We start from the raw sequence: 27,202 nt of genomic DNA, 5'->3' as shown, positions 1-27,202 counted from the left end.
GAAAGTTGAAAAAATGAAAACTAATTTTAAAATTATCAATATTGAGCTTTTTGATCGACGATTTCGATTTTATGTCAACAGTATACGTTTTAAGAATATTAGTCGAGTTTGTTTTATTATACCAATATATACCACGGGTCCGCTGTCCGCTACATACAGAGACACAGCGTCCGTATGAGCCTTACATGTTAGATTTTAGGGATAAATGCAAAGAAACCGGAAATTTCAAATATTAAATATTCCTTTGTCCTTGAAGTGATATCTCTAACCTTTGACTTCAACCTTAGTCTGTACAATATAAACTTAATAGTTTTGGCTGCAGGTTAAGCACCCAAGGCAATTTTTCTACAGTCGTGGAATTTGTGTGTAAAAATAACGAAACTAAACACATATACAGTTTCTACAACTAGATCTATATAACATGCAATGATTATAATACATTTGACTCGAAAATGTATAGAATGATAGAGATGTGTTTATTGTTTTAAAAAATGTGTATTTTATGCAAAAGAAGAAGCCACAAGTACAATACGACATAAAATCAAACCTCTAAGTCATAGGTAAATTTGATCATCACAATAATCTCTTTCATTATACAACACATCCTCGTTATATCTTACATCATCTTACATCCTCATTTCTGTTTATTTAATGTTAGCTTGTACATAGGCCTCGTTTTAGTTCCAGAATTGGTTTTAATATTTAAAAAAAACGGTGGCAGGACCATAAGGTATAATATACTAGTGTTGTTTGTTTGGTTTTTTGTTTTTTTGCTAGCATGGTTATTAAGATCATGTTTATGGTCGAAGCAATATTCAGGGCTAAAGTGAATTCTAAACTCATGATTATGTTCGTGGCTAGAGTGAAGGCTATTTTGGGAATATTAGCTAAAAATAGTAATCTAAACATAGTAGGAAGACAATAAAAATGTTTTATTTGCTGATAAACGAATAACACTTATTCATATTTAATACAGTTTCGTTAAATTAAAATGTTTTAAAACAATCATATGAATACCTTTTGAACAATGTGTTATAGTCTGCAAACATGAAACAAGTAATTCATGTAATTCAGAATTTTTTTTTTACTTTCCATTACATCATTTAACATTTCTATTGCAAATTATGGTTTTAACAAGTTAGACAACAGTAATAATACCAGTGTGTATTACTTTGATTGTTGAATATAAGTGTTAATTATATTTGGAACATTACATTACAATACTGTAAGCAAGCAACATTTTATTGTCATTTAAAAATACATTAATTAGAAACATTTTTTAAAGCTTTTTACTTTATAATGTCATACGATTCTCTCTCAAGATATTTTTATGCATACATTTTATTACAATTAAAAATGAAATAACTTTTCCAACACCAATTTAAAGGAGGTTAAAACCAAGTTATATTTAGCACATTTCAGTTTGTGAAGTAATGGATTTCAACATTTTTCAATGTACTAAGCGTCAGAAATTAAAAGAAAAATTGTTTTATTTAAGCTACATTTAAAATACATTGCACTTAACGGTAAGTAGTTGTTAGAGTTTGGTTTGTGTTTGCTTCATTTATCTTTTATGTGTTTTCTTTTACCGTATCCCAAAAGTTTGAGCGCTGCACGTGCCCAAGGTGGAACCGGATAGACATCAGGTGCACCGTTGATATGACTTAACACTGATGGTGACATCCTGTACAGACATCTCATAGGTGACAGCATCACGTGGCTAACGTGATGTGGTAGCACATCAATGTAGCAGGAAGCCACAGCACTGTCAACCACAATTGTGCCGCTTCTGGTGAAAGGTGCGTACATGCCTCTCTCCAATTTGTAGGTTATTTTTACCACCTTAGACCAACCAAAGCCTGGATCCGCTCTTGTAAGAAGTTCATCTCCGACTCCGACAACACTTGCAGCAACAAAATCTTCCTTGTTGTTTTTTCTACATAAAATAAGATGATCTTGTGAAAGTGTGACTTGTCCAGATTCAGTTTGAAGTACAACAAATAATGTTTGACCATCTTTCTCTTGATGGCCAAACATGTAGATCTCATCGTAGATAACTCCTCTGTTTTCATCAATCGCTAGAACTTTCATTCCGGTCGTCAAGTTTTCTATTTTGATAGCTCTCCCACATTCAAGGTAAGCAATTGAACTCCCGGGAAAACACTCAATTAAGCGACGAATTATGTTATATACCATCAATGCAATTCTTTGATTTTCATATACAATTAAACTTAAGCATTCGAGTAGAGTTTTAATAGCGTTGTCGTTTTTGAGAAGAGGTTGACTAATGGCGCTGTTTTCAGAGTATTTAGCTTTTACACAATTCAAAGCAGTGTGCAAATGCATTATTTCACCATTTGTTGGGGTTCCTAATATTACATAAAGATGTTCTATTTCTTTAACAGTATTTTCCTCTATAGGTAAACCATTTTTCAAACTACACAAATCTTTAAAGATTGAATCACAAGAATGTATAAATATATCTTTTAAATAGATGCTGTCTTTAATAAATCTGGCTCTTAGCTCTCTTGCCTTTGCAAATAACTCATTTGTTAAAAGTGAACCCCTCAATGAATCTATGTGATTTATCAGAAGAACTAATTGTTCCTTTCGTAGTACCTTATCGTTTGTTGTATTATCAAATAACGCACATCGATTATTACATTTTTGCAATAGACGTTTAGCATACGTATTATTTTGGCTACTCAGCCAATCAGTGAATGAAATATTGATATTGTTTTCATCCTTTTTAAAATTATCTCCATAAGTCATCACAATAATTCCATGTGATTCGAGAGCATCTTTCCCAAATAATGACTGCAGCATCTCAATGCATTTTATTTCCTCTTGTGTGATTCTTGTATTATACCTAATAATAATTATGATTGCATGAAAACCATCACTGCACCTCGAAATTCCTTTACTAATGGCTTCTATCATAGCTGAGTATATTGTTGAACCTTGTATAATGTCCGTATCAAAAACGCCTGGTGTATCAACACATGTTAAATGGCGATTATCAACTCTCGAGCTTTGAATGTTTGAATCTAAGTCTTTGGTAACCGAGGAAAATCCTGAACCTGTTTTAAAAACGTCTTTCTCTAAAATCCGATTTGCCGTTGTACTTTTCCCGTGACCACTTTTCCCAACTACGATTAGTTGTATGTCATCACCTGGAGGAAGTGTGTGGGTAACCTTCTACAAAAAAATAATAATTTTAAAATGAGAAGTAATGTGTGCATATAAATTTAAAAAGAGTAACTTTGCTAAAACAGCAGATATTTTTATGTAAAAATTGCGTTGTATAGATAAGTATTGACAAAGAAACAAAAGCAAAACATTACGCCGCTCTTGGATATTTTTGCAGCACTGACTAGAATACATTTTTTTAAATCTGTAAATGTTCTTTCGTTAGAGTGTACACGCATTTAAATACAAAACCAACAATTGATAATTTTCTTAATTTAATAGTAACAGCTTGACCCTCCCCCTCCCCTAGTTTAATTGGTCCTAGAATTTCATTCAATAGGATCTATACCAGCATTGTTGGAGCTCACTTCTTAGTCTTTTTATATATGGTTTCATTCAGATCTTAACACAAGGCTAATACGTTGAGTAAAGAAGTCGTAATTTTTTACGGTATGTTCAGAGGCCAAAACGCAATCAGGAAGTATCTCAGTTCTAGCTACTACGTTAGGGAAACTATTCCATTATCTTTTGTTCTATAGAGAATTACATTATCAGCTCAAATACATTGTTTTTTTTTTAAATATACTTCTTTTATTTCGTGCTTTTCTCACACTTTTTGCGTTTTAACAAAATAGCTTGACGTGATTTTTTAGAGTACTCCACAAATTCTATTTCAAAGTTCTTCCACCTAACCGAAACATGATTCAAGTAATCGTTTTCAAACACACACACACATTTTTAACATGTATATGTTAAAACACATTAAGATATATGTATAATTATGTACTATGTATGGCCTGAAACATTAATGTAACACATTACAAATAATCATGTCACCTATAAAAAAATGAAAGAGTAATATTAGTCTGTGTGAGATACTGATAATAAGCGAGTGCGATGCTTTTGCAATTGTGTAAATATTAATTGGCCTTTTCCTTTGACATTTCACTTTCTCCTGTGAAATTTTCCTGAAATAAAAACGAAATTACATCCATTTAGTAAATAAAAGTAAAAAAATCAATGTAATTATATTGCAACCTACTTTAACATAATCGTCGATTGAGCAAGGTTTATTTTTTTCATGTTCGACCCAACTCAGCTGTTGTGTATCTATCAACTGTAAATTTAGTTGAGCAATAGCTTCTTGAACTTTCTGTGAAAGTTGAATCAAATCCTGCTTGTAAATACTGTGATCTCTTTCCACAATAAAAAGGAATTCTTTCTTCGTGAGCAACCACTGTATAAAATATAGAAAAAAATTATGCAACTAGCCGTCCCGGCTAGGCACCGCACTGGCCTCGGTGTCCGGTTAAAAAACCCTGGACAAAAACCCCCTGGACAAAAATCCCCCGACATAATCCCTCTGGACATACCCCCCCACCCCCCGCCGCCTTGAACCCCCCTGTACAAGAAACCCCCGCGATATAAACCCCCTGGACAAAAAACCCCCGCGGTATAAACCCAATGGACAAAAAAAAAACCAATTGAGGTTAATTTAAGGAAAAACCAAAGATGATTAGAACCTAAATTAATATATAAATACAAAACAAACATTAGAAATAGTCTGCAATTGGAATTGCTTCTTGTGGGAAAATTTCCAATAATTTTTCAAAGGCATAACTCATGTGTTCAATGGGAACAAAAGCCAACGCAGGTAGCATTCTGAGCTTGAGAGCAAATTCACTATCAACTTGGTAGAGTTGTTGAAGGCCAGAGTCATGTATTTTTCTGAATATATGTTGGCTAAGATGGGAGAAACATCCTTTTACCTCACACTCTGGAAATACCCTTTCAACACTTTTTATCACAGCCATAAACATAGCCTTCAAAATAATCTTTAAATTGCCTTTATTGGATTGAACGAACTCCATTCCAGAAATTATACGACTTGTGGAGAAATAAATTTGATGTCGTATTTATACAATACTCCTGTGTGCCAAGGTGGATATGAACCAAGCTTCCGCCGGTGAATCTCTCACATCTTTTGTATTGTTAAAAATGTGTTGCTTTGATCCGCACGGCTCCCACATGTCGATGACCTATATCTAAGATGTTGTCGGTGCCCGATCTTTGATTAAATTGATTTCGAATGGCATTTTTTTTAGGTAGAAACTATTTTCTTAGTCGTAAATATTAAATTAATTTAATGTAATTTTTTAAAAAAAAATTGGTTCACATTATCGTTATTATTTATTTATATAAACCTCAGTCAGGGGGTTATTATCCGGGGGGGGGGGGGGGGTTTATGTCGCGGGGGTTTTGGTCCAGGGGGTTTATGTCGCGGGGGGTTTTTGTCAAGGGGGTTTATGTCGGGGGGTTTATGTCCAGGGGGTTTTTGACCGGGAGCCCTGGCCTCTGTGGAAAATCAATCTATAAAGGACCGTGATTTTTGTATTTATTGCGCAGCACACACCAGGCATTGCCCGGATTTAAAAAACATATGACTTTTCCAATTAAATGTTTTTATGCAACTAAAACTCTAAACTCAACCTTAACCACAACTAACAAAAACCAAACACAAACAGAAACGAAAACACAAACACAAACACAAGCCTAAAAACAAACGCAAACGCAAACACTAAAGCAAACATCAACACAAACGCAAACACAAACGGAAAAATAAACGCAAACACAAACGCAAACGAAAACACAAACACAAACACAAAGCAAACTCAAACACAAACACAAACGAAAACACAAACGGAAACACAAATAGAAACACAAACACAATACAAAAAAACTAACGCAAATGCAAATGCAAACACAAACGTATAGTGCTTACTTTAGCCTGGGGCGCCAAATTGCTCCCTGCCGGCGGACACGCCCGATTCAATTTAGTGAACGACTATAATTTCATCTTATCCATAGACTATTGCATTCATTAAAACTAACGTAGGGGACATAGCGCTCACGGGAAGGCCCTGAGGACGCGGGGAATCGATTTAGTGAACGACTGCAATAACCCGTCTTATCCACAGCCTATCGCACTGTTTAAAACTAACGTATGCACACTATCGCTTACAGAATAGCCGGGGGCGCCAAATTGAACTCTGCGGCGGCGCCGACGGACGCGCCTAATTCAATTTAGTGAACGACTATAATACCCCATCTTATCCGCAAACGGAAATATAGAGGATATTTAGGAAAGTCTTCTAAATTGTTATTGATTAAAAATAATAAATAGTAAACAATACATTCAGAGTACAAAATAATTAAAAGTAAGTATTTAAAATACCCTTTATTTACCTACCAGATTGCACTCTATCAATCCATGCTAATTATATAATTATTATTTTCCAACATCAAGACATCCCCGACGTAATGTTGCTGTTGTTTTGTTTTTTGTATTTTGTTATCTATTAACGTGCTAAGAAAATTAATTCGTACATTTTTTTCCAGCCATAATTACAATTTTTGTGAAGGGCAAACTACGTTAATTAAGTTTGGAAATATTCTTTACAAACCATCAATATTGTTTTTTTTATTCATCTATCTAGATTGTAATACAAAAATAAACACTTTAAGAATATTACACAATGACGATTAATTCGATTTTTTTACTATTTGCATGTATTCCACAAACATACATACCCACAGAGCACAGAATCCCTTCCATATTTCTATATTAGATGAAAATAGAATGTGTGTACAAAGCTATTAACAAATTAGATACATTTTTTAAAATTAAAATATTAAGAGTATTATTAACTTACTTGCCATGTGATCGGAATGTACCTATATTTTAACTAAACTGGGAGCTGCCATAAACTTACTCGTAAATTCTTATATAATAGTAAGATTTGAGATAGCATTGTCAGTTTCGATGGGGTAACGATTTGGATGGTAAGTTTGTGAGAAAACAGCTAAATATTTTGAAAATAAACCTCAATATCTATTTTTTTTTATTATAATTTTTCGACTTAACCTTTTAGTTGACGTAAAGTACAAAGAGCAAAATCAAATTAAATGTATCATCTTTCAGAAATATTAAAATGTTATCTGAAAAATTATACATACTATTTCCCTTGATCGAGACAAATGACTTTTTAAAAAATGAGAATATAATTTCTGCCATTTATTTTGTTTTCATTCTGTATGAGTTTTATGAAATTTAAATGTTTTGGTAATATGCAATGTAGTAGGTGAAAAAAAAAGTCATTTTAGCTATTACTTTTATTTATTTTATACTCTAAATCAGTGGTTCCCAAACTTTTTTTCGAGTGGCGACCCCCTTTTATAAAAAGTAAGTGACCCGCGACCTCCATAGAATTAAAAAGTCAAAATTAGTTCGGAAATTAATAAGCACTAAAATACAATTTCCTGTAGACTGTCAATATAAATCATTATTGATAACTGTTGAAGCGATGTGTGAAATTGCATGCTATTCACTAGCCTCAACGGTTGAGTTTTTGTTAACGCCAACCTCATGTCATTCTCAGCATGTTATTTATTTCTTTTTTTTTAATTGGAGAAGTGTTGAGAATCTATTCTCGCAAAGATATGTAGACACAAAAGGAACTAAAACTCAAAAGGCAATCGATTTAAAGTTTGGGTATGAATGGTGCATACTACAACACAATTGTTTGAGCAATTTTTTCCATTTAACATGATACGTGTCGCGGATCCATTTCGCAAATTTTAGAATTCATCTTGTAATTCATCGGATATGCTGGCAACATCGAGGGGAGGCTGAGAATGGGTTACGTGACATTGCGGATTCTTCTTCTTTTAGCTCAGGGAAAATAACGAAGCAGTTCGTTTTCAAGAGATTCAAGATCCTCAGAATCCTCTTTCAAATTTTTATTTATCTCACAATCAGATACATCTACCACACTGCATAGTTTCTCAAACATGGCAATATTTCCAATATGTATTTCTTTCGCCAAATTTGCAGTTTAATAAACATTCCAAGAGAGATAATATTCGTTCATTTTCAGGTTAAGATTATATTTTTTATTATATCTACTAAGTATGCTACTCTCTCAAACCACTCTTTGTCGTTAAAGTATATCAAAATGTCGTGTATCCTTTTTACTACCAAGAACCACTTGATTTCATCTTTAATTTAAAAAAAAACGATTCACAACAATTCATTTTGACAGCCAGCGTACTTTAGTGTAGATCCTCGTGATCTTTATTCATGTCTTTGCACAGTTCATGAAAGAGACAGGTGTTTAGGCCTCCAAATTAAAAATAATTTACCTTTATTAGCAATGGAGTTGGAAGAGCCTTGTTGGTGAGGGCATTCCGGTGAATCATTCAATGGATTCCCCTTCATTAGGGAGTTAACTCTTTAACCTTTTTTCTGAAAGCCTGATTTTGACCCAAACATGTCGCACCATATGTACAAACCCCACAGCCGTTTTCTCATTTTAATCATCCAGTTTTTTTAAAAAAAACGTATTTGTTTCGATTTTTTCTTCGCAAAATAGCAACTCTTCTTTGCTATAATCTGAATGAATATATTTTACAAAGACAAGCAACTGCGAACACGAACTCATGTCTGTTGATTCATCAACTTGAAAATAAAAAAATGGTTAAAGTTTTCATTCAAAATTTGTTTTTTAACATCTACGTACATGTCTGCTATATTGATGCATTTTTACTGCACTGGAATCCCCAAAAAATAATTTCACCATCTTCAACTTGCAGGATTCTATGAGATTTTATGCAATTGTGTGAGTTTTTTTTTTTTTTTGCTTGGCAATTTCCAATGCGACTTCATATGATGCTTGCACGAATGCTGTGTTTTCTTGGTCAAGACTTCCTTTTCGATCACGTCGACGTTTGCAACTAGCTTCTTGCCGTCAAAAGAACTCCAAATCTTTTTTTGGTGTGTTCCGAATGACTCGTCTCAAAATAACGTGTTTCATAGACTAACGACTGAGAACGACTTTTAAAATGTTTCTAAAAATATATGTTTTGTTTTCATGCTAGGGTGTAGTCTACCAGTTTGACGACCCCTCAGAAAGCCCTTTGCGACCACCTGGGGTCGCGACCCTCAGGTTGGGAACCCATGCTCTAAATGTACGGTTTACTAATTATTAATTGAATCTTTAATGTATAATAATTATGTCCTCATTATGAATTCTTTATGGACGCGTTTATATCTTGTTTATATTTATGCGTGCGTTTACGTTTGTCTACATTCCCGTTTATGTTTGCGATTGCATTGATTTTTGCGTTATTGCTTGCGGTTTGTTTGTTTTTTTTTTGTATTTTTTTTTTTTTTTTTTTTTTTTTTTTTTATTGTTTTTGTTTTTGTTTTGTTTTGTTTTTTTTTTTTGTTTTTGTTTTTGTTTTTGTTTTCGTTTTTTGTTTTTGTTTTTATTTTTGTTTTTGTTTTGTTATTTTATATATATATATATATATATAATTTATAATATATATATATATATATATATATATATATATATATATATATATATATATATATATATATATATATATATATATATATATATATATATATATATATATATATATATATATATATATATATATATTAGACTAGACTACCCATTATCATTAGATAACTGTGGGTGTCGGGTTTCATCCATACATGAAAATACGTCTGCCATTTATCGTCACAAAAAAAAACCCAGACCCCACATTCAAAAAGACGTCACACCTTAGACGTTTTTGTCTTTTAAAAACACCTATTACGGCTGAGCATGGGTCTGACCACCATATCTCTTCAAATGCTGAGATCACAAAAAAAGGTCAACTCTACTTTACATGCCCAGTGTTCCGCCAACTCAGAAATGTTTTTGTCTTTTAAAACACCGATTTCGGCTAAGAATGGGTCTGAACACACTATCCTTTCATATGCTGAGCACAAAGAAACATGTGAATTCCATTTCACCTGCCCTGTGTCCAGCCAAGTTCCGATAGGCAACTTTATCATTCATATATTTTAAAACATTGCAAAAAAATAATAACATTGACATGATGTGTCTCAAACCCGTACCATCCGCATAGTTACTATTTTACTATCAACTCAAAAGCTATCTGGGAAGTTCCTATTAAAAGCAAACTTAGTGGTATAGTATATAGAGAGTCCGCGTAACAAACTAAAGTTACGCGAATAGGCCCTAGTATTATTTCAAATTAAATTTTATCCCAAATTAACTAGTTCCATAGTTAAACAAACAAAGATTTATATAAAACTAGCGTACCCGTGCCCCGCGCGTTGCCGAGGGGATAGAAGAAAGTTTGACGAAATGTATTAGAAGGATTTCACCAACGCGTTACCAATCATATGTTCTTAGAAGCGTGACCGTCTTTTCTGAAAGTGAGTTATTTAAATGTAAACAAAGCCTGCGCCTGGATCATAAATATCGGAACACGGGTTTACCTACACTACCGCATGAAAACATTGAGTGTAAATTAATCACTCACCGAAATAATATGGTAGAACACACTTCGGTGACCGCCCATGTGTCGAGACGTAGAGAGGCGCTCTCAGGGCCCCACCCCCCGATTACACTACCACATAGGCGCGGCGTACGACCCATGGCTCCTTAAAACTAACCTCGCCATCGTGCCAAATAGCATCCGGTTAATAATGATGCAGATTTCGTCATTTGCTAAAGTGACACTAATGAACAGGAGTTTTTTCTTTAACACGTAAAAAAATTATTTGACGTGTTTTAAACATCAGTGTGGCTGATGCAATATGCTAGCGTTACTAATGGTCTATTATTAGATGCTCGATCTCAATTTCTGACTGGATTGTCTAATAATAGATGCTTATTGCATCTTTCGCAAAGTTACGAAACTCTACAGTAGGCTCCTCATATTCAAAAAGTTATTTTTTCATCTTTCGCAAGGTGACGAAACTGTACAGAAGGATTTCCTCGCGTTACAAAGTTATTTTTAGAAGCATGTTGTAGTTTTACCGCTGAATATAGAAGTACCCCTTACTCGCTATGCGCCACCCCTGCGAATTTAAAAAAAAAACAATTCCGCAGAAACCTCCCCAGGAATATTCTCAACAACTTCCCAAAGTTTCACGGCGATGTGATAAGAGGTGTAGTATTGCATAAAAGACAAACAAACAAACATACATTGCTTTTTATATATAGAGATAATAAAGGCCTGAAATAGTCTAGTATAGAAACTAATTATTAGCATGATTCTGGATCTAGATAGAGCTAGAACTAGATGTAGCATACGGCTGGCTTGCTTAATGTAGTTTTTTTCTAGATCTAGAATCTAGATAGATAAATCTCATGTATTCTCGAATTCGATGATCCTTGAAGCTAAAAAGCAAAAAGTGATATATCAAACACTAGCGTACCCGTCCACGCGCGTTGCCACGGGAATAGAAGATAATCCGACGTAATATAAAACAAGGGTTTCATCCATGCATTACAAGTCCTATATTCTTTGAAGCGTGACCTTGTTTTCTAAAAGTGAGTTATTTAGATGTAAACAATGCCTGCACTTGGATCATAAATATCGGGATGAAAACCGCATGAAAACCTTAAGTGTACATTAATCACTCACCGAAATAATGAGGTAGAACACACTTCGGCGCCGCGTACGGCCCCTGGCTCTTTAAAACTAACAGGCGCAATAGTGCCAAATTGCATCCTTTTAACAATGATGCAGATTGCGTCATAAAGTGACACAAATGAACAGAATGTTTTCTTTAACACGTAAAAAATGATTTGAAGTGTTTTAAACATCAGTGTGACTGATGCAATATGTTAGCGTTACTAATGTTCTTTTTTTTATTGGATTGTCTAAAAATAGATGCTTATTGCTAATTGATGAAACTATTTGGATTTTTTTACGGACAAAAAGAAATATCCAGGTAATAATCTAACCTTGGTTAAGTTTTCTGATTATTAAAATAAAACGTATTACATGGCCCTCAGCGGCCTATATGAGCCTTTGGGGGCCGAAACTGAAATTTTTTTTTTGCAGCCAAATCGTACCCTGTCAGGGCACCGGCGGACAAGCCTGAATAAATTTAGTGAGCGCTTGTAACGTCACATCCTATCCATTGTCTATCACACTGTTTAGACCAAACGTAGTTGCCATAGCGCTCACGGGAAACACCAGGGCGCCAAATCGCATCCTGCCGGGGAGCCGCCAATGCAAACTTAAATCCCACCATCACCCACCCCCACCCCCTCTCCCACCCCAGAAGCCTTCTCGGGAGTATTCATCAACTCCCAAAAGTTTTATGGCAACCGGATAAACTGTGTCGAACCGTTATCGTCTTTTATTTTTATGTACCGTATATAGAGAAAAATTGAACCATCCCTTGCGAAATTTAAAAAAAAAGATTTCTTTACAGAAACCTCACCTGAAGTGTCCTAATTAACTCCCCAAAGATCGGATGAACGATGTCAAACCGCAACGGACCTTTATTTTTATATACCGTATATTGAAAAAAAAATCGCGCCCTACCGGGTTGACACCTTTGTTAATTTGAAAATGTTTATGCACAGAAACCTTCGCAGGAGTTTTCTCACCATCTTCCAAAAGTTTCATGACGATCGTGTGAACGATGTCACTTCAATTATTTTATATTATTTTTATATACCGTATATAGAAAAAATTGCACCCTCCCTTGGCACAGCCCTTGCGAATTTAAAAAAGATTTTTTTTACAGAACCCTTCCCTGGAGTGTTCTAATCAGCTCCCCAAAGTTTGATGGCGATCGGGTGAACGGTGTAAAACCGCAATCGACATTTATTTTTATATACCTACAAAAAGAAAAATCGCACCCTCCCGTGGCGCCGCCCTTGCGAAATTAAAAATGATTTTTTACAGCACCCTTCCACAAAGTGTTCTAATCAACTCACCAAAGTTGATTGCGATCGGATGAACGGTGTCTAACAGCAATTGACTTTTATTTTTAAATAATGTATATAGAGAAAAATCGCACCCTCCCGTGGCGCCGCCCTTGCGAAATTTAAAAAAAGTGTTTTTTTGCAGAACCCTTCCAGGTAGTGTTCTAATGAACTCCTCAAAGTCTCAAGGCTATCGGATGAACTCTGCCAAACCAAAATCGACTTTTATTTTATATACCGTATATAGAAAAAAAAACAAATCGCGCCATGCCGGGGCGCCACCCCTGCGAATTTGAAAGAGATTTTTCGCAGAAACCTCCCCAGAAATTTTCTCAACAACTTCCCAAATTTTCACGGCGATGTGATAAGAGGTTTAGTAATGCATAAAAGACAAACAAATACGCACACACACACACACACGCATACTTTGCTTTATATATATAGATTTAAGGACTAATATAGTTTTATAAATAATCTCAATAATTTTTTGTGATTTTATAATGATTTTTATTTTTAACTAATAAATTTTAGTTTTTCCTAAATTCTAGATTTTAGATCTAGGATTCACTTTCTCTTCATTCGACAGCTGATCTCTATTTATTGTATACACAAATAAGAAGAACTGTTGAAAATTTATAATAGTGTTGGACCCTAATAAAAATAACAAACTGACGTATCGTTAAAGCTATAGCCGACAGAAAATTAGCTTTATAATGCGTTAAACTTTTGAATGGGCAAAAAATCTGTGATTGAAACCGCCATTAGTGTTATAAAATGTAAAAAAAAATCATATGATGTCACTACAAGTAAAGTTTTATAATTAAAGCGGTGTATCTACCAATGAATATATCAATAAATTAATTAAAGCCTTTAAATAAATTGTTGATTAAGAGTTTGGTCAAAATAAACGTAATTCTCTACCTAAATACTTATTTTAGAGCTTTTAACATAGTGCAGATTCTCTCATGTAACTAAACAGACAAACAAAATAATAAAAATAAATAAATAAATAAATATACAAACATGTAAACAAACCTGACTTTTAATAGTAAATAATTATATATGACGTGATATGATGTTATGTATACAAAAAGTTTAAAATACCATACGTTAATAAACCGGGAGTGATCTCCCTAAAACTTTCTCGAATATTCTTATTTGACACTGCGGGAGATGGCGCATCACGATATATACATGATTTTTAATCCATTATAATTACTTAAACTTTTTAAAATAAAATGAAATCTCGTAGAAAAAAGAATTGCACACCAAGTGAATGCCAAACAAAATGTGCATAATAGTGCGGAATATTATTAGTACTTTATAAATTCATATGCGTTTTTTGAGAAATCGGTAATAGTGTAAATTGCTACCTCCGGTCAACAGAAATTATTCCAAATTTGACAGAAGGCAGAGAATTAGATATTTTACTTATACGTGAAATTTCATTTATCTATCTGAAAAAATACTCAAGTTACAGTCTTTTGAAAAATTCAAAGTATGAAAAGTTTTTTCGCTTTTCGGAACCCGCTCAAAAGTTGATACGGATCTACGATTTTGATATAATACTTATATATGAAATTTCATCAACCTAGCTGTAACGGAGCTCAAGTTATCGTGTTTACAGACAGACACACACACATACACACACACAGACATACGGACAAGATTGCAAAACTATTTTTTGGACTGTAAAACGTCAAGATTTGCAAAAATTCGTTTTTTGATGGGTTTTTTTTTTTTTTTTTTTTTTTTGCACGATTACAAATTTTCTCTTTACTTCTTATATACGAGAAAGTAAAAAGGGAATAAGTATATAAGTATTTTACCTCTAATTTACTAACGACTTTTGGACATGCCACCAACAATGAATATAAATTTGTGTAAATATTCCCAGCTTCGAGACTATCAGCAGAAATAACACTCGACCCTGTCAGCAACGCACCTGAAAAAAAATCAGTTGTTTCAGTACCAGCTTTCAGTTTTCTACTTTCTTAGCATTCTATGTTTTGAGATTCCTTTTAAAATGTATGTGAATATAAATATTTCCTGGTGAAAAATATATTATAAAAGAAAAAGAATGAATATAGTAATGAACCTCGTTATATTATTTGAGAATCGCTTTTTAAAAATATTTAACCATCAACAATTCTCGAAAGCCAATAAGTTGTCATTTCATGAATATTGATTCTGTATAATTCTGTAAAGCAGCTCGTAATCAACTTTTATTTTATCAAGCTTATTTGGCGCCCTCTTAGGGTCGGCGACTTGGGAGAACGGCCCATCCGCCCTCCCCTATCTACGTCTCTGCATATTATGCTATTATTTTAAAACCCGCTACAGAATGCTAAACATTAATATATCGCTTCCCTAGAACCAGACTCCAACGTCCCTTTATGTTAATGTCAATAAATGCACGATTTAAGAAAACAAAATGCCTTTACGCTCTTGTAGTGCGCAATTTTCTGTTGCGTACTTTTATTGTGTGCATCTTTCCCGTCACCTTCAGTTTGGTGAGAAGCGTTGCACTGTATGTTATGGTTATTAAAGAATTATTAGAGTTGTTGAAGATTGTTGTGTAATCTATTTTATTCGAAATCTATAAACCAACAAATTGCAATTTTTTGCATCGGCGTAGACACATACACATACATTTTTTATATGCGTACCATCTTCAACAAAGTTCTGTAAATTGACTCGTATGTTGTAAAATTCTGTCTTGAGAAATTTGGAAGGTTCACCTTGTACTGAAAAACATAAAAACACGTATGAAACTGTAGCGAACATAACATGAAAATTGTTGGTATTTGTAAATATTTATTTAAAATGTAAGGCTGCAGTAGTGTATAAAAATAAATCAAATGTTTTTTTTTGCTTTTTTAAAGTTAAAAAGAAAGTGTTCATCTATTGAGTAGGCGTTTTTTAACTTACCATTTTCGTGTTCTGCCATTTGATGTTGTTTCTCCGCAGAACATATGGTGTATTCTTCTGTTTTGGACCATTTTTTTTTAAACGCGTAAAAGGTTTTTAGTAACTTTATGGACTCTGTTGTGTTGCGTATACAAACAGCATTTGGACCACTGACGTGTATGATACATTTAGTATTTTTCAAATATGTCGCACGAAAATTTGTATCGATCCATGCTGCACATATAAAAATTGCATCTAATTTGTTTTCCTCAATCGATCCTTTATTGGAGCAAAGCTTTTCTTGTAACTCAAGTCTTATTCCATTAATCTCGCTCTTATCTATAAAGTAATTAAATAGAAACATTACTTTGAATACTAAAACTTAACCTCGTTTTGTTATTGATCAAACAATGCGTCTATGTTCCTGATCCTACTTGTATATCTATAAACAGCCATCATATCTAAATGTGTTACGTATGTGAATATAGTATATTTTACGACACATACAGAATTTACATTTTATATCCAACTAGTATGCCCGTCCCCGCACGTTGCCGCGGGGATAGAATAAAGTCTAACGAAATATTTTAAGGTTTTATCAATGCGTTACCAATCCTGTATTCTTGGACGTGAGATCTTGTTTACTATAGCTGAGTTATTTAAATATAAACAATGCCCGGGCTTTATTTCTTGGATAATATTTGTCGGAGATCGGGTTTTACCAAAACTACAGCCCAGCACACCCCAGGGCGTGGTGTATGAAAGCCTTCGCAATTAATTTTCGTAATAATGAGGTAGAACGCGCCTGATTAAATTTAGTGAACGACTATAACGTCCCATCTTATCCTTAGAATATCGCACTGTTTAAAAAGAACGTTGGCGATATAGTGATCATGGGATAACACGGGGTGCCAAATTGCACCCTTTGGGTGCGCCACCCTTGCGAAAAATATTTGCTGAAACCTCCGCCGGAGTATTCTCAACAACATTAATCTTGACCTCATCTATAAAGTATTTAAATGGAAACATTATTATGAATACAAAAAGTTATTGTTTTGTTATTAACCAAACAATGAGTCTATGTTCCTGAAGCTACCTGTGTATCTATAAACAACAACAATACCTAAATGTGTTGCGTACGTGAATATTGTATATTTTACATATTAAAAATAATAATTAACTTTAACAAAAAGATATCAACTTGTTAATTCGATGCTTACCAGTGCCATAGAAATGTAACATTACAACTATTTCGTTACCAACGTCTAAACCTTTGACCCAATGTGTTGCTTTTTGTTGGCCATTTTTTGATCTAAAATCTCGGTAATGTTCCGCCAGTGATGAAACGTTCTTCTCCAAATTAATTCTTTGCTAAGAAAATCAGGAAATAAATTCATTTAAACGAATTTAAAAACATGGAACTATCATCTAACCAATGTTGTATAAACATAGGCCTTTAAATTTTTGAACGGCTCGTAGCATGGATAATTTTCGGCGCATAGTTACAACCATGTAAAACGGGGCGACATTTTGTCACAATGTTAGTTTAGTAGTGTAATAACTACTCGATGTGGATCATCAACCACGAATCTCCATTGTACTCGATTCATTTTAGCTGATTTTATGATTTATACTAAAAATAGGGTTAATCTTTCATTATCTTCAAGATGACATATCTATTCATACTATCAAACGCCATTTCAAAGTCTACAAAAGCCTTCTAATTGGGAAATATCCAATTAGGGACTTCTAAAAATAATTCATATCGTAGCAGTATTGTCTGTGCCTGACTTACTTTGTCGAAAACTTGCCTTCACAAAATGTTTTCTTTTTAAAGTGTTACATTATTTCTATACACATCATTCTTAGTGAAAATTATTTAGATTATGAATTGCCAAATGCGCTTTTTAAATCGTATTTATTTTCAAGGTTAACAGTCGATGTGCAAAGTGGTCAATGTGTTTGTAAAGCCACTTCAATTGTGTGTCTATAGTTTAATGACTTCAAGTATTTACTATTCAGTAAGTCAGCTTATGAAAAGCGTTTACATTTCTGACCCCTTTTAGCGTCCTCTAGTGTCGAAGAGCCCTGTTCCGGCAGCTTTGCTTCTCAATAGCCCCGCCACTAGATCAAGGCCAATGGTTGTAAATCTCCCAAAACGTAATATTTAGTCATTTTAAACCTCGATGTTTTTATAGAATTATATATGATCATTATAAAATAAAACAAAGTGTCAAAGAATAAGAGAACTGAATTTAGCATTTACCTTAACAAACGTTTGTCTTAAAATAAGCATCAGTGAGTTTGGTGCTTCGAGCCCAAGCAGCGCCTGTTTCACCATCTCGTCTTGGATGTGACCAGTCTGAGCCTTAAGGGCGTATTCTTTAGGTATCATCAAAACATCACAGACATCATCAAAAGATTCCACCAGAGAAAAGCAAGAACTCCATTCATTGACCTAGTTGTTTGATTGTTTAATGAAAACGTAATCTATGTATGCAGCATCATATTTTACTACACAAATAATAAAAAGCAGTCCTGTACTTAATTCTATGTATTTCGGATTTCAAAAACGCATATGAATTTATAAAGTACTAGCCGTCCCGACCAGGCCCTGCCTCGGTGAAAAACCTATGTGTAAATGACCATGACTTGTGTGTTAATTAAGCAGCGTATACCCACCATTGCCCGGGTTTAGGAAATATTATACTTATCAAATAATTCCTAATCACAACCAACAAAAACAAAAACAAACAAAAAACGCAAACATAACACAAACGCACCGCAAACACAAATACAAACACAAACAACAGCCCAAACACAAACGCAAACCCTATCACAAACGCAAACCTATATATAAACTAAAAAACCACAAACAAACGCAAATAAAAGAGCAAAGAAAACACAAATCCAAATCCAAAACTAAAACCCTAACACAAAGCAAACACAAACAAAAACACAAACACAAATGTAAACACAAACACAAGCATAAACGCAACCGTATACACAAACACAAACACAAATGCATACGCAAACCTAAATGCGAACAATAACGCAGAACATAAACACAAATAAAAAAGGAGCATAGTGCTCACAGTATAGCCCCAGGCGCTAAATCCCACCTAATTTAACTTAGTAAACAACTATAATACCCCGCCTTAGCCGTAGCCTAATGCACTCAGTAAAACGAACGAAGGCCCTCATGTGAAGGCCGGGGTGCCAAACAGCACCCTGTCGTGGCGCCGGCGGACGAGCCTGATTCTAATCAGTGAACAACTATAATACATTCATTGCACTTTATCAACTATGGTAATTATACAACTATTTATGTATGTGTGCCTGTGCCTGTGCATGCACATGTGCATTCATTTCATTTCATTCGTTTCATTCGTTTCATTCGTTTCATTCGTTTCATTCGTTTCATTCGTTTCATTCGTTTCATTCGTTTCATTCGTTTCATTCGTTTCATTCGTTTCATTCGTTTCATTCGTTTCATTCGTTTCATTCGTTTCATTCGTTTCATTCGTTTCATTCGTTTCATTCGTTTCATTCGTTTCATTCGTTTCATTCGTTTCATTCGTTTCATTCGTTTCATTCGTTTCATTCGTTTCATTCGTTTCATTCGTTTCATTCGTTTCATTCGTTTCTTTCGTTTCATTCGTTTCATTCGTTTCATTCATTCGTTCGTTCGTTCGTTCGTTCGTTCGTTCGTTCGATCGTTCGTTCGTTCGTTCGTTCGTTCGTTCGTTCGTTCGTTCGTTCGTTCGTTCGTCGTTCGTTCGTTCGTTCCTTCATTCTTCCATTCTTTCATTCGTTCATCCGTTCATTCGTTCATTCGTTCATGCTTTCATGCGTTCATCCGTTCATTCGTTCGTTCGTTCGTTCGTTCGTTCGTTCGTTCGTTCATTCGTTCGTTCGTTCGTTCGTTCGTTCGTTCGTTCGTTCGTTCGTTCGTTCGTTCGTTCGTTCGTTCGTTCGTTCGTTCGTTCGTTCGTTCGTTCGTTCGTTCATTCGTTCGTTCGTTCATTCGTTCGTTCGTTCATTCGTTCATTCGTTCATAATCTGGGTACGTTTTAAGGCTCTGTGTAGACAAGAAATAGGGTTGCTGGAAGGCGAGAAATGTAGGAACGGTATGAACGATTTACTTCACTTTAAAAAGGGACGAAGGTGGTTAAAATTTAGGAAGTCTTTAAGTGGGAGGAGAAATTAGGAGAATATGTTCCGATCGATGGCTGTGGTGTTGCGGGAGCTGTGTGTGGCATTTAAGGCTACACATACGTACTATACCAGTATCAGGTATTACAGTAAAGGCTGTAAAAAAGGCTACGAGTATTTTTAACAGTTTTTATTAAACCTACTTTTCTACTTACCACAGTTTTTTTAATTGTATTTGTTGAGTCAGAAAGCACGTATTCGCAGTCAGTTAGTAAATTACAACTTTTTCCGTCAAAAAGATCTTGAAGTGACATTCCTTCCTTGTAAGGAACTAATCTTGCCATTGTTTATTAACTTTTATTATTAAACTGACTTTAGGCCTACCGGCACACTGTATGAAATAAAATAAAATGCGTTAAAAAAATTACAAAATTTGGGGTGTTGGGGTAAGGCTGCTAAATCTTGAGTTCAGATCCTGGACTGTGTATGTGTGTGCGCAAGAGCGTATATATATATATATATATATATATATATATATATATATATATATATATATATATATATATATATATATATATATATATATATATATATACTAGGCATACTGCCTAGCTTCGCTTAGGTTTTCAAAAAATTGAGGAATTGAATGATTAATTAATAGCTGATTGGCTGCTATGTTAAATGCTTAGGGCCTAAATTTATACAGTAGAGTAATTTCATGTCACTCACATTTTGATGGAATATTCGCAAACTTATTACTCGCAAGGTTATTAGAACTGCAAGGGGTTTCTTAATAGTAACAATCAAATATATTAAATTACTTTCGCAATTACTTTTTACAATTTCAGTACAATGCTAAACTTAATTTATAACGAAATATTTATTTAAAACAATGCTATACTTTATGATTTTTGTTTTGTTTTTCTTAAAAAGAGTATACAAAATATTTAAAAATTATTACATTATAAAGTTACCTCCCCTGTTCATAGACCAAATGACCAAATCTCGTATAATGATAATTTCACTCGCGGTCATTTTTAGCTCTCTTCGAGAGCTTTGAGTCTGACCAACAGTTTTTCCATACGGCCTAGTCATCTATAGAGGTGTATAGAAAAAATTAGCCAGATGTAAAGAGGGTAAGTGCCCTAAAATCCGTTTTGAAATTACCCTCTGTTTTTCCCATAAAATACAAAGATTATATAGGGAAATACGACTGGTCAGTTTTGACCCATTTCCCGATTTTTCCCGGACATGGCGAGTTTTTTGTGACACCCCAAGGCGTTCTCCTACCACCTCACAAAATTTCAAGGGGGATCGTCGGAGGAAATTTTTTTTCGTAATAAAGCTCATATGAAGAGAATTTCACTCGCGGTCCTTTTTTAGCCTTCGTCGAGGGCTTTGAGTGAAACCGACAGTTTTCACTAAAGGTCAAGCCATTTACCTAAGAGCTTGCAAAAAATTAGCCAGATGTAAAGAAAGTAAATGCTTTAAAATCCATTTTGAAATTACCCTCCGTTTTTCCCATAAAATTCAAAGATTATATCGGGAAATACGGCTGGTCAGTTTTTACCCATTTACCGAATTTTCCCGGACAAGGCGAGTTTTTTGTGACACCCCAAGGCGTTCTCCCATGAAACCTCCCCAGGAATATTCTCAATATCTTCTCAAAGTTTCATGGCGATCGTGAACGATCAATTCACTTTTATTATTTTTGTACACCGTATATAGAGAAAAATCGCATCCTCCCGTGGCGCCGCCCTTGTGAAATTAAAAATTATTTTTAAACAGAACCCTTCCCCAGAGTATTCTAATGAACTCACCAAAGTTTGATGGCGATCGGATGAATGGTGTCAAACAAAAATCGACTTTTATATTTATATACCGTATATAGAGAAAAAACAAATCGCGCCCTGTCGGGGCGCCACCCTTACGAATTTGAAAAATAAAATTCGCAGAAACCTCCCCAGGAATATTCTCAACAATTTCCCAAAGTTTAACGGCTATGTGATAGGAGGTGTCGAAATGCATAAAAGACACAAACACACACACACAGAGACACACATACATTGCTTTATATATATATATATATATATATATATATATATATATATATATATATATATATATATATATACTAGGCATACTGCCTAGCTTCGCTTAGGTTTTCAAAAACATTTGAGAATTTGAATACTTAATTATTTAGTAACGGCTGAGGTGTGGAGTGCTTAAATTTAAACAGTAATGCTAATTTTAGAGAAAATGTTGTTGTTCTTTGTTTTCAGAGAAAATATTGGAGAGTTCGAAATGTATGACTAAAATGGAATTAGAACTACAGAGTATATATCATAACAGTATATCTCATAATTTATATTACATTGACTTTTAAAATTAATTTACTTATTTAATTAGGATACGTACCTTAATTAATAACTTAATTTTTTACTGAAACAAATGCTATACTTCGTCATTTTCTGTTTATGTTTAAAATAGTATACAATTGTTTGAAAAATAATTATTTTTTAAAAAAGTTACCTCCCTTGAAAACTGAACGAATGAAGTATCTCTTTGTTTACTTTTTCACAAACAATTGTTTATAAGAAAATACGTCATCTGGAAAAATATAACGACATTAAGGGTTTTTTTCGACGGGAATATTTTTTGTTATCCTCCGGGGTCGGTCTACGACATCACAAATTATTAGGGAGATCGTTCGTCAATTTCTTTATATATATCTTATATAATGAGAATTTCACTCGCGGTCACTTTTTAGCCCTCGTCAAGTGCTTTGAGTCTGACCAACAGTTTTTCCATACGGCCTAGTCATCTATAGAGGTGGATGCAAAAAAATGGCTAGATAAATAGAGGTTAAGTATCCTAAAATTTATGTTAAAATGACTCTGCTTTTCCCATAAAATACAAAGATTATATAGGGAATTCCGATTGGTCAGTTCTTACCCATTTGCAGATTTTTCCCAGATGTGGCGAGTTTTTCTGACACCCCTAGGTGTTCTCCTGCCACCTCACAAAATATCAAGGGGGGTCGTTCGGCAAGAATTTTTTTCGTTATATAGCTCAAATAAGGAGATTTTCCCTCGCGGTCATATTTTAGCCCTCGCCGAGGGCTATGATTCAAACCGACAGTTAACCCTAAAGATGAAGTCATTTACCTAGGAGCATGCAAAAAATTAGCCAGATATACTGAGTTTAACTACCCTAAATTCCGCGTTGAAATGACCCTCTGTTTTCCCCATAAAATACAAAGATTATATAGGGAAATACAACTGGTCAGTTTTGACCCCTTTAGGAAGTTTTCCCAGATATGCCGAGTTTTTGTGACACCCCAAGGCGTTCTCCTACCACCTCACAAAATTTCAAGGGGGGTCGTCGGGCAAAAGTTTTTTTTCGTAATAGAGCCCATATAAGGCGCCGGTCAGTCGAGGTCAGTTTTGACCCCCTCTACGTGGACTTGTTGGCCAACCGGCACCGGCTCTCGTGTTCTTTCGCCCCAAGGCAGACTCATGCCAAATGTGAAGCGCCTGCGGCACCGGGAAGATATGATAGATAGATAATATATTTTCTATATAGATTCAATTTCGTTAGGGGCGTGGGCGGTAGACTTTCGTCTGGGGGGCTCGCACCCCCCCCCCCCCAAGAAATGCCTGAAAGCAGCCGTGACGTCAGTTTATAGAAGATAATGAAAAGATCAAGCAGAACTTAACTCCCCTTAGTTTCAAGTCGTTTAAAAACTAAATGATCTGCCCCTAATAGCCGTCATTTATTCGACCCGGCGCTACGATTGTAAACATTCGACATGAACCAAGGCTCACCAGACAAGTGGGGGTGATAGCGATATGGTCTGTTGCGTATGCCTGGAGAGTCATGTACCCATGAGAGCTGGGTGGACTCAGGGACGTTCTGGTTTGAAACCGGCATCGAACTCGAGATTTTCGGGTTAGCCGTCTTGCACTATAACGGTAGGTTACACCGTTCCATATAGCTTAATTAAGTGTATATTTTATGTAACTTACCTAATAAATGAAATACATTTCTTTCTGCAGTTTGGTTAGCGAGCTTAGGCCTACACCACTACGTCAAATGGGACTCGAAGAAAATTATTCTTCTTTTAACCCACTATTTTCCTGAAAAATACATTTTCTAGGAAAATAAAAGTTATCCACACGTGATTTGTTGATCGATGCTTGGCTATTGAGAAGGAATATATAATACAGCCAAGCTACACATATTGATTTCCTAACCATACATCATGCGGACGTCATAAATAGATGACCCCTAACCAAAAGAGGCTTACCACACATTGAGAAATATAAAGGTTGTGTGGGCGGGGTATTGGACAATTTCTTTTCATATAATTTTATTAATATTTCTCTGACCTTACTTTGATTACTCATAGAGGTATAAGATATTCAAGCAATTAAGAAATAAATTTCAATTTTTTTAAATTTACCCACAAATAATGGCTGATCCTTAGAACACCTCCCTTCACACTTTCACCCCAGCACCACCACCCCACCCCTCCTCACTCCACCCACCCCATAGAAAACAAATTAGTTTTATAAGATAAATCAGTTCGCACTGTAAATCGTTAAGACTTGTTGGGTCGAAGGGAAGGGTGCAAACCTACTTAAGCATACCCCCCTCCTCGATTCGTCGAGGTAATTATATTACTATAAACATTGTTATAATTACATGCCAATTTTATTGGTCTATAAATTTCGATCTGAAATTAGTGGAATTTTCGTACCATTATCATGTACAAAAGTTCTTGCACATTTTTCTAGAAAATGTGTTATCTGTTTTTATCGGCAGTAAATACTGTACAAAGTTTATAGTTACAGGTAGGAGAAGTGTCTATCGATCGATAGAGAGGCAGGCATCGCCAACAGGTAAACGGTGTGGGCTTCGCGCAGGGGAGGAACTACCATGCCGCCAGACCCCACAATGCAGTTGGGGGGGGGGGCATTTAGGGGACCAAAATCCGACTAAAAAGCAATGAGTATGCATTCCAAAGTTACGTTTTCGTGCACCTTGATAGTGGTTTTCTAAAAAAAACTATCTACTACAGTAATGATGTTCTACAGTAGCTAAAACACTCTATTGCGTAAATTAATTTTTACATGAGCTGTAGTATTAAAGATAGGCAAACGTGTTTAACCACTTATTTCCCTTTTTAAATAGTAAAAAAAAGTGGTACTCATAAGTTCCTTTAGATTACAAAGCAATTACTTCTCTTCTATCTATATATATAAAACGCTATGTATGTGTGTGTTTGCGTTTGTCTTTCTTTTTAAACGTGTAGAGGGCGTTGTTACTGAAATAACAATACAAACAGAAAATGACATTTCAACTTGGAGGGTTGATATAGGTAGAGAGAGAGAGAGAGCGTTTGCGTTTGTGTGTGTATTTGTGTCTGGGTTGTGTTTGTGTTATGTTGCATTTGTACTTGTTTTTGTGTTTGGGTTTGCTTTGTAATTGCGTTAGTGTTTGTGTTTTATTTTGTATTTACATTTATGTTTGCGTTCGCTTTTGTGTTTTCGTTTGTGCTTAGGTTTGTGTTTGCGTTTGGGTTTTTGTGTTAGTTTGCGTGTGTGTATGTGGCCTTTTCACAGAGGCCAGTGCAGGGCCTGGCCCGAACGGCTATTTTGTTTAATAAATGTGTTCGTTCTCAATCATGTAGTATTAGTTACAGGAATCGAAAGCCTAAGGATGGTCGTAATTTGTATTTGTGTTGTAACTTATAGTATGCATAATTAATAGCTAGATGATTAAACTTAAAATTTAAAATACTTCAAAATGAAATTTGTAAGTTACGGCCTTTACAAGTGCACATTTGTGTTTTATGGAACATAGAGATCTAGCTGGTGTTCGGCCTAGTTTTTTCTACGGGGGAGGGGGCACCTGAAACCTGTGTGATGGGGGTGAGGATGGGGGCTGACGAGGGGTGCCACCACGAAGAGATGCTGAAAGAAACACGGGTGTTCGGGTAAAAAAATAATCAAAATGGTATACATATATCTCTTTACACATCCCTAACGTTAACCTTAAATCTATCCAAGCCCGCTTTTATTCTAACCAGTACCAGTTAAAAGTAAAAAATAAAATACTTAAAAAATTAAAAAAAAAAAACACGTTTTTCTTGTGGACTAAAAAGTAGAAAATAAATTTTTCTTCCGACCCTAGGGGATCTACCAATGACTGCTCGTAGATTTTGTGCTTCCTCGAGCTGTGCAGGTTCTTGTGATGACTGTTCATACATTTGATGACAAAAAACGTGGGTACATTCACCATCAAATTTCCCGACCCATCTGCCCGACCTTTTTAGTCCGTTGCTACACATGAAAAACGTGGTTTTTAAAAAGTTTTTTATATAGTTTATTTTCTACTTTATCTAATGACTTGATTAAGTATGACTTGACTAAGTGTTTTTAAATACACGGACTAAAAATCTTGAGCGACCGATACGCTTTAAACAGAGAAGGGGCGTAATTTAATTAAGCTAATTTAGGTCTCTAATTGATAGTTTTTTATGATTGCATCTGAAATTGTTAGGCGATGACATTTGATGACACGAATTTTGGAAATTTGATGGTGAACGTAACCACGTTTTTTGTCATCAAATGCCGTGACCAGGATTCGAACCTGGGTTGTCGCGGCCACAACGCGAAGTACTAACCACTATACGATCACGGCCAGCGCGCTCACATCGATTGGGGCCGAAGTAACTGCGTCAATAGGCCTCCAGTCTTGTCGGTATCTTTAGAAATCATGTCCTCAATTTTAGGGTCCTTGGGGCGTAATTTAATTAAGCTAATTTAGGTCTCTAATTGCTAGTTTTTATGATTGCATCTGAAATTGTTAGGCGAAAATAGCCTGCATGCCGAATTTCAGATCTCTAGAGCAATCAGAAGTGGGCTAATTTTCGCTGTCAATTTTAACAACAAACCCACAAACAAACGCGAAGCTGAGTTAAGAAAAACGTGTTAAAAAAAAAAGGTGATCATGTTTTGTAAAGAAATGATCGTAAATTCGCACCTATCTAAAAGTGAAGTTTTTATTTAACTTACATGCACACACTGTGAGTCATTCACTGTGTATAAAAACTAAGCAACCAGCTGTGACCA

The 27,202-nt window shown here is 34.9% G+C and overlaps 1 protein-coding gene and 1 non-coding gene across 2 annotated transcripts; both read right to left on the bottom strand.

Moving 5' to 3' along the window:
- Positions 1 to 470: 470 nt before the first annotated feature.
- LOC131943984 (uncharacterized) lies at positions 471 to 27,202 on the bottom strand. Its single transcript, XM_059304410.1, has 10 exons — positions 27,146 to 27,202; positions 24,092 to 24,202; positions 20,279 to 20,454; positions 18,175 to 18,366; positions 17,129 to 17,279; positions 15,930 to 16,247; positions 15,668 to 15,745; positions 14,828 to 14,943; positions 4,232 to 4,426; positions 471 to 3,198 (listed from the first exon to the last, which is right to left on the bottom strand). Exons 3-10 carry the CDS (start codon positions 20,405 to 20,407, stop codon positions 1,561 to 1,563), a joined length of 2,817 nt encoding a protein of 938 aa, XP_059160393.1. The 5' UTR covers positions 20,408 to 20,454; positions 24,092 to 24,202; positions 27,146 to 27,202; the 3' UTR covers positions 471 to 1,560.
- On the bottom strand, positions 26,700 to 26,771 carry Trnah-gug (transfer RNA histidin (anticodon GUG)). Its single transcript has one exon. It is a non-coding gene; the product is annotated as a tRNA-His (tRNA).

This window comes from Physella acuta, unplaced genomic scaffold, assembly GCF_028476545.2.
Source record: "Physella acuta isolate Inbredline_101_S28 unplaced genomic scaffold, ASM2847654v3 ptg000475l, whole genome shotgun sequence".
Taxonomy (NCBI): domain Eukaryota; kingdom Metazoa; phylum Mollusca; class Gastropoda; family Physidae; genus Physella; species Physella acuta.
This window is presented reverse-complemented; position numbering and strand designations above follow the sequence as displayed.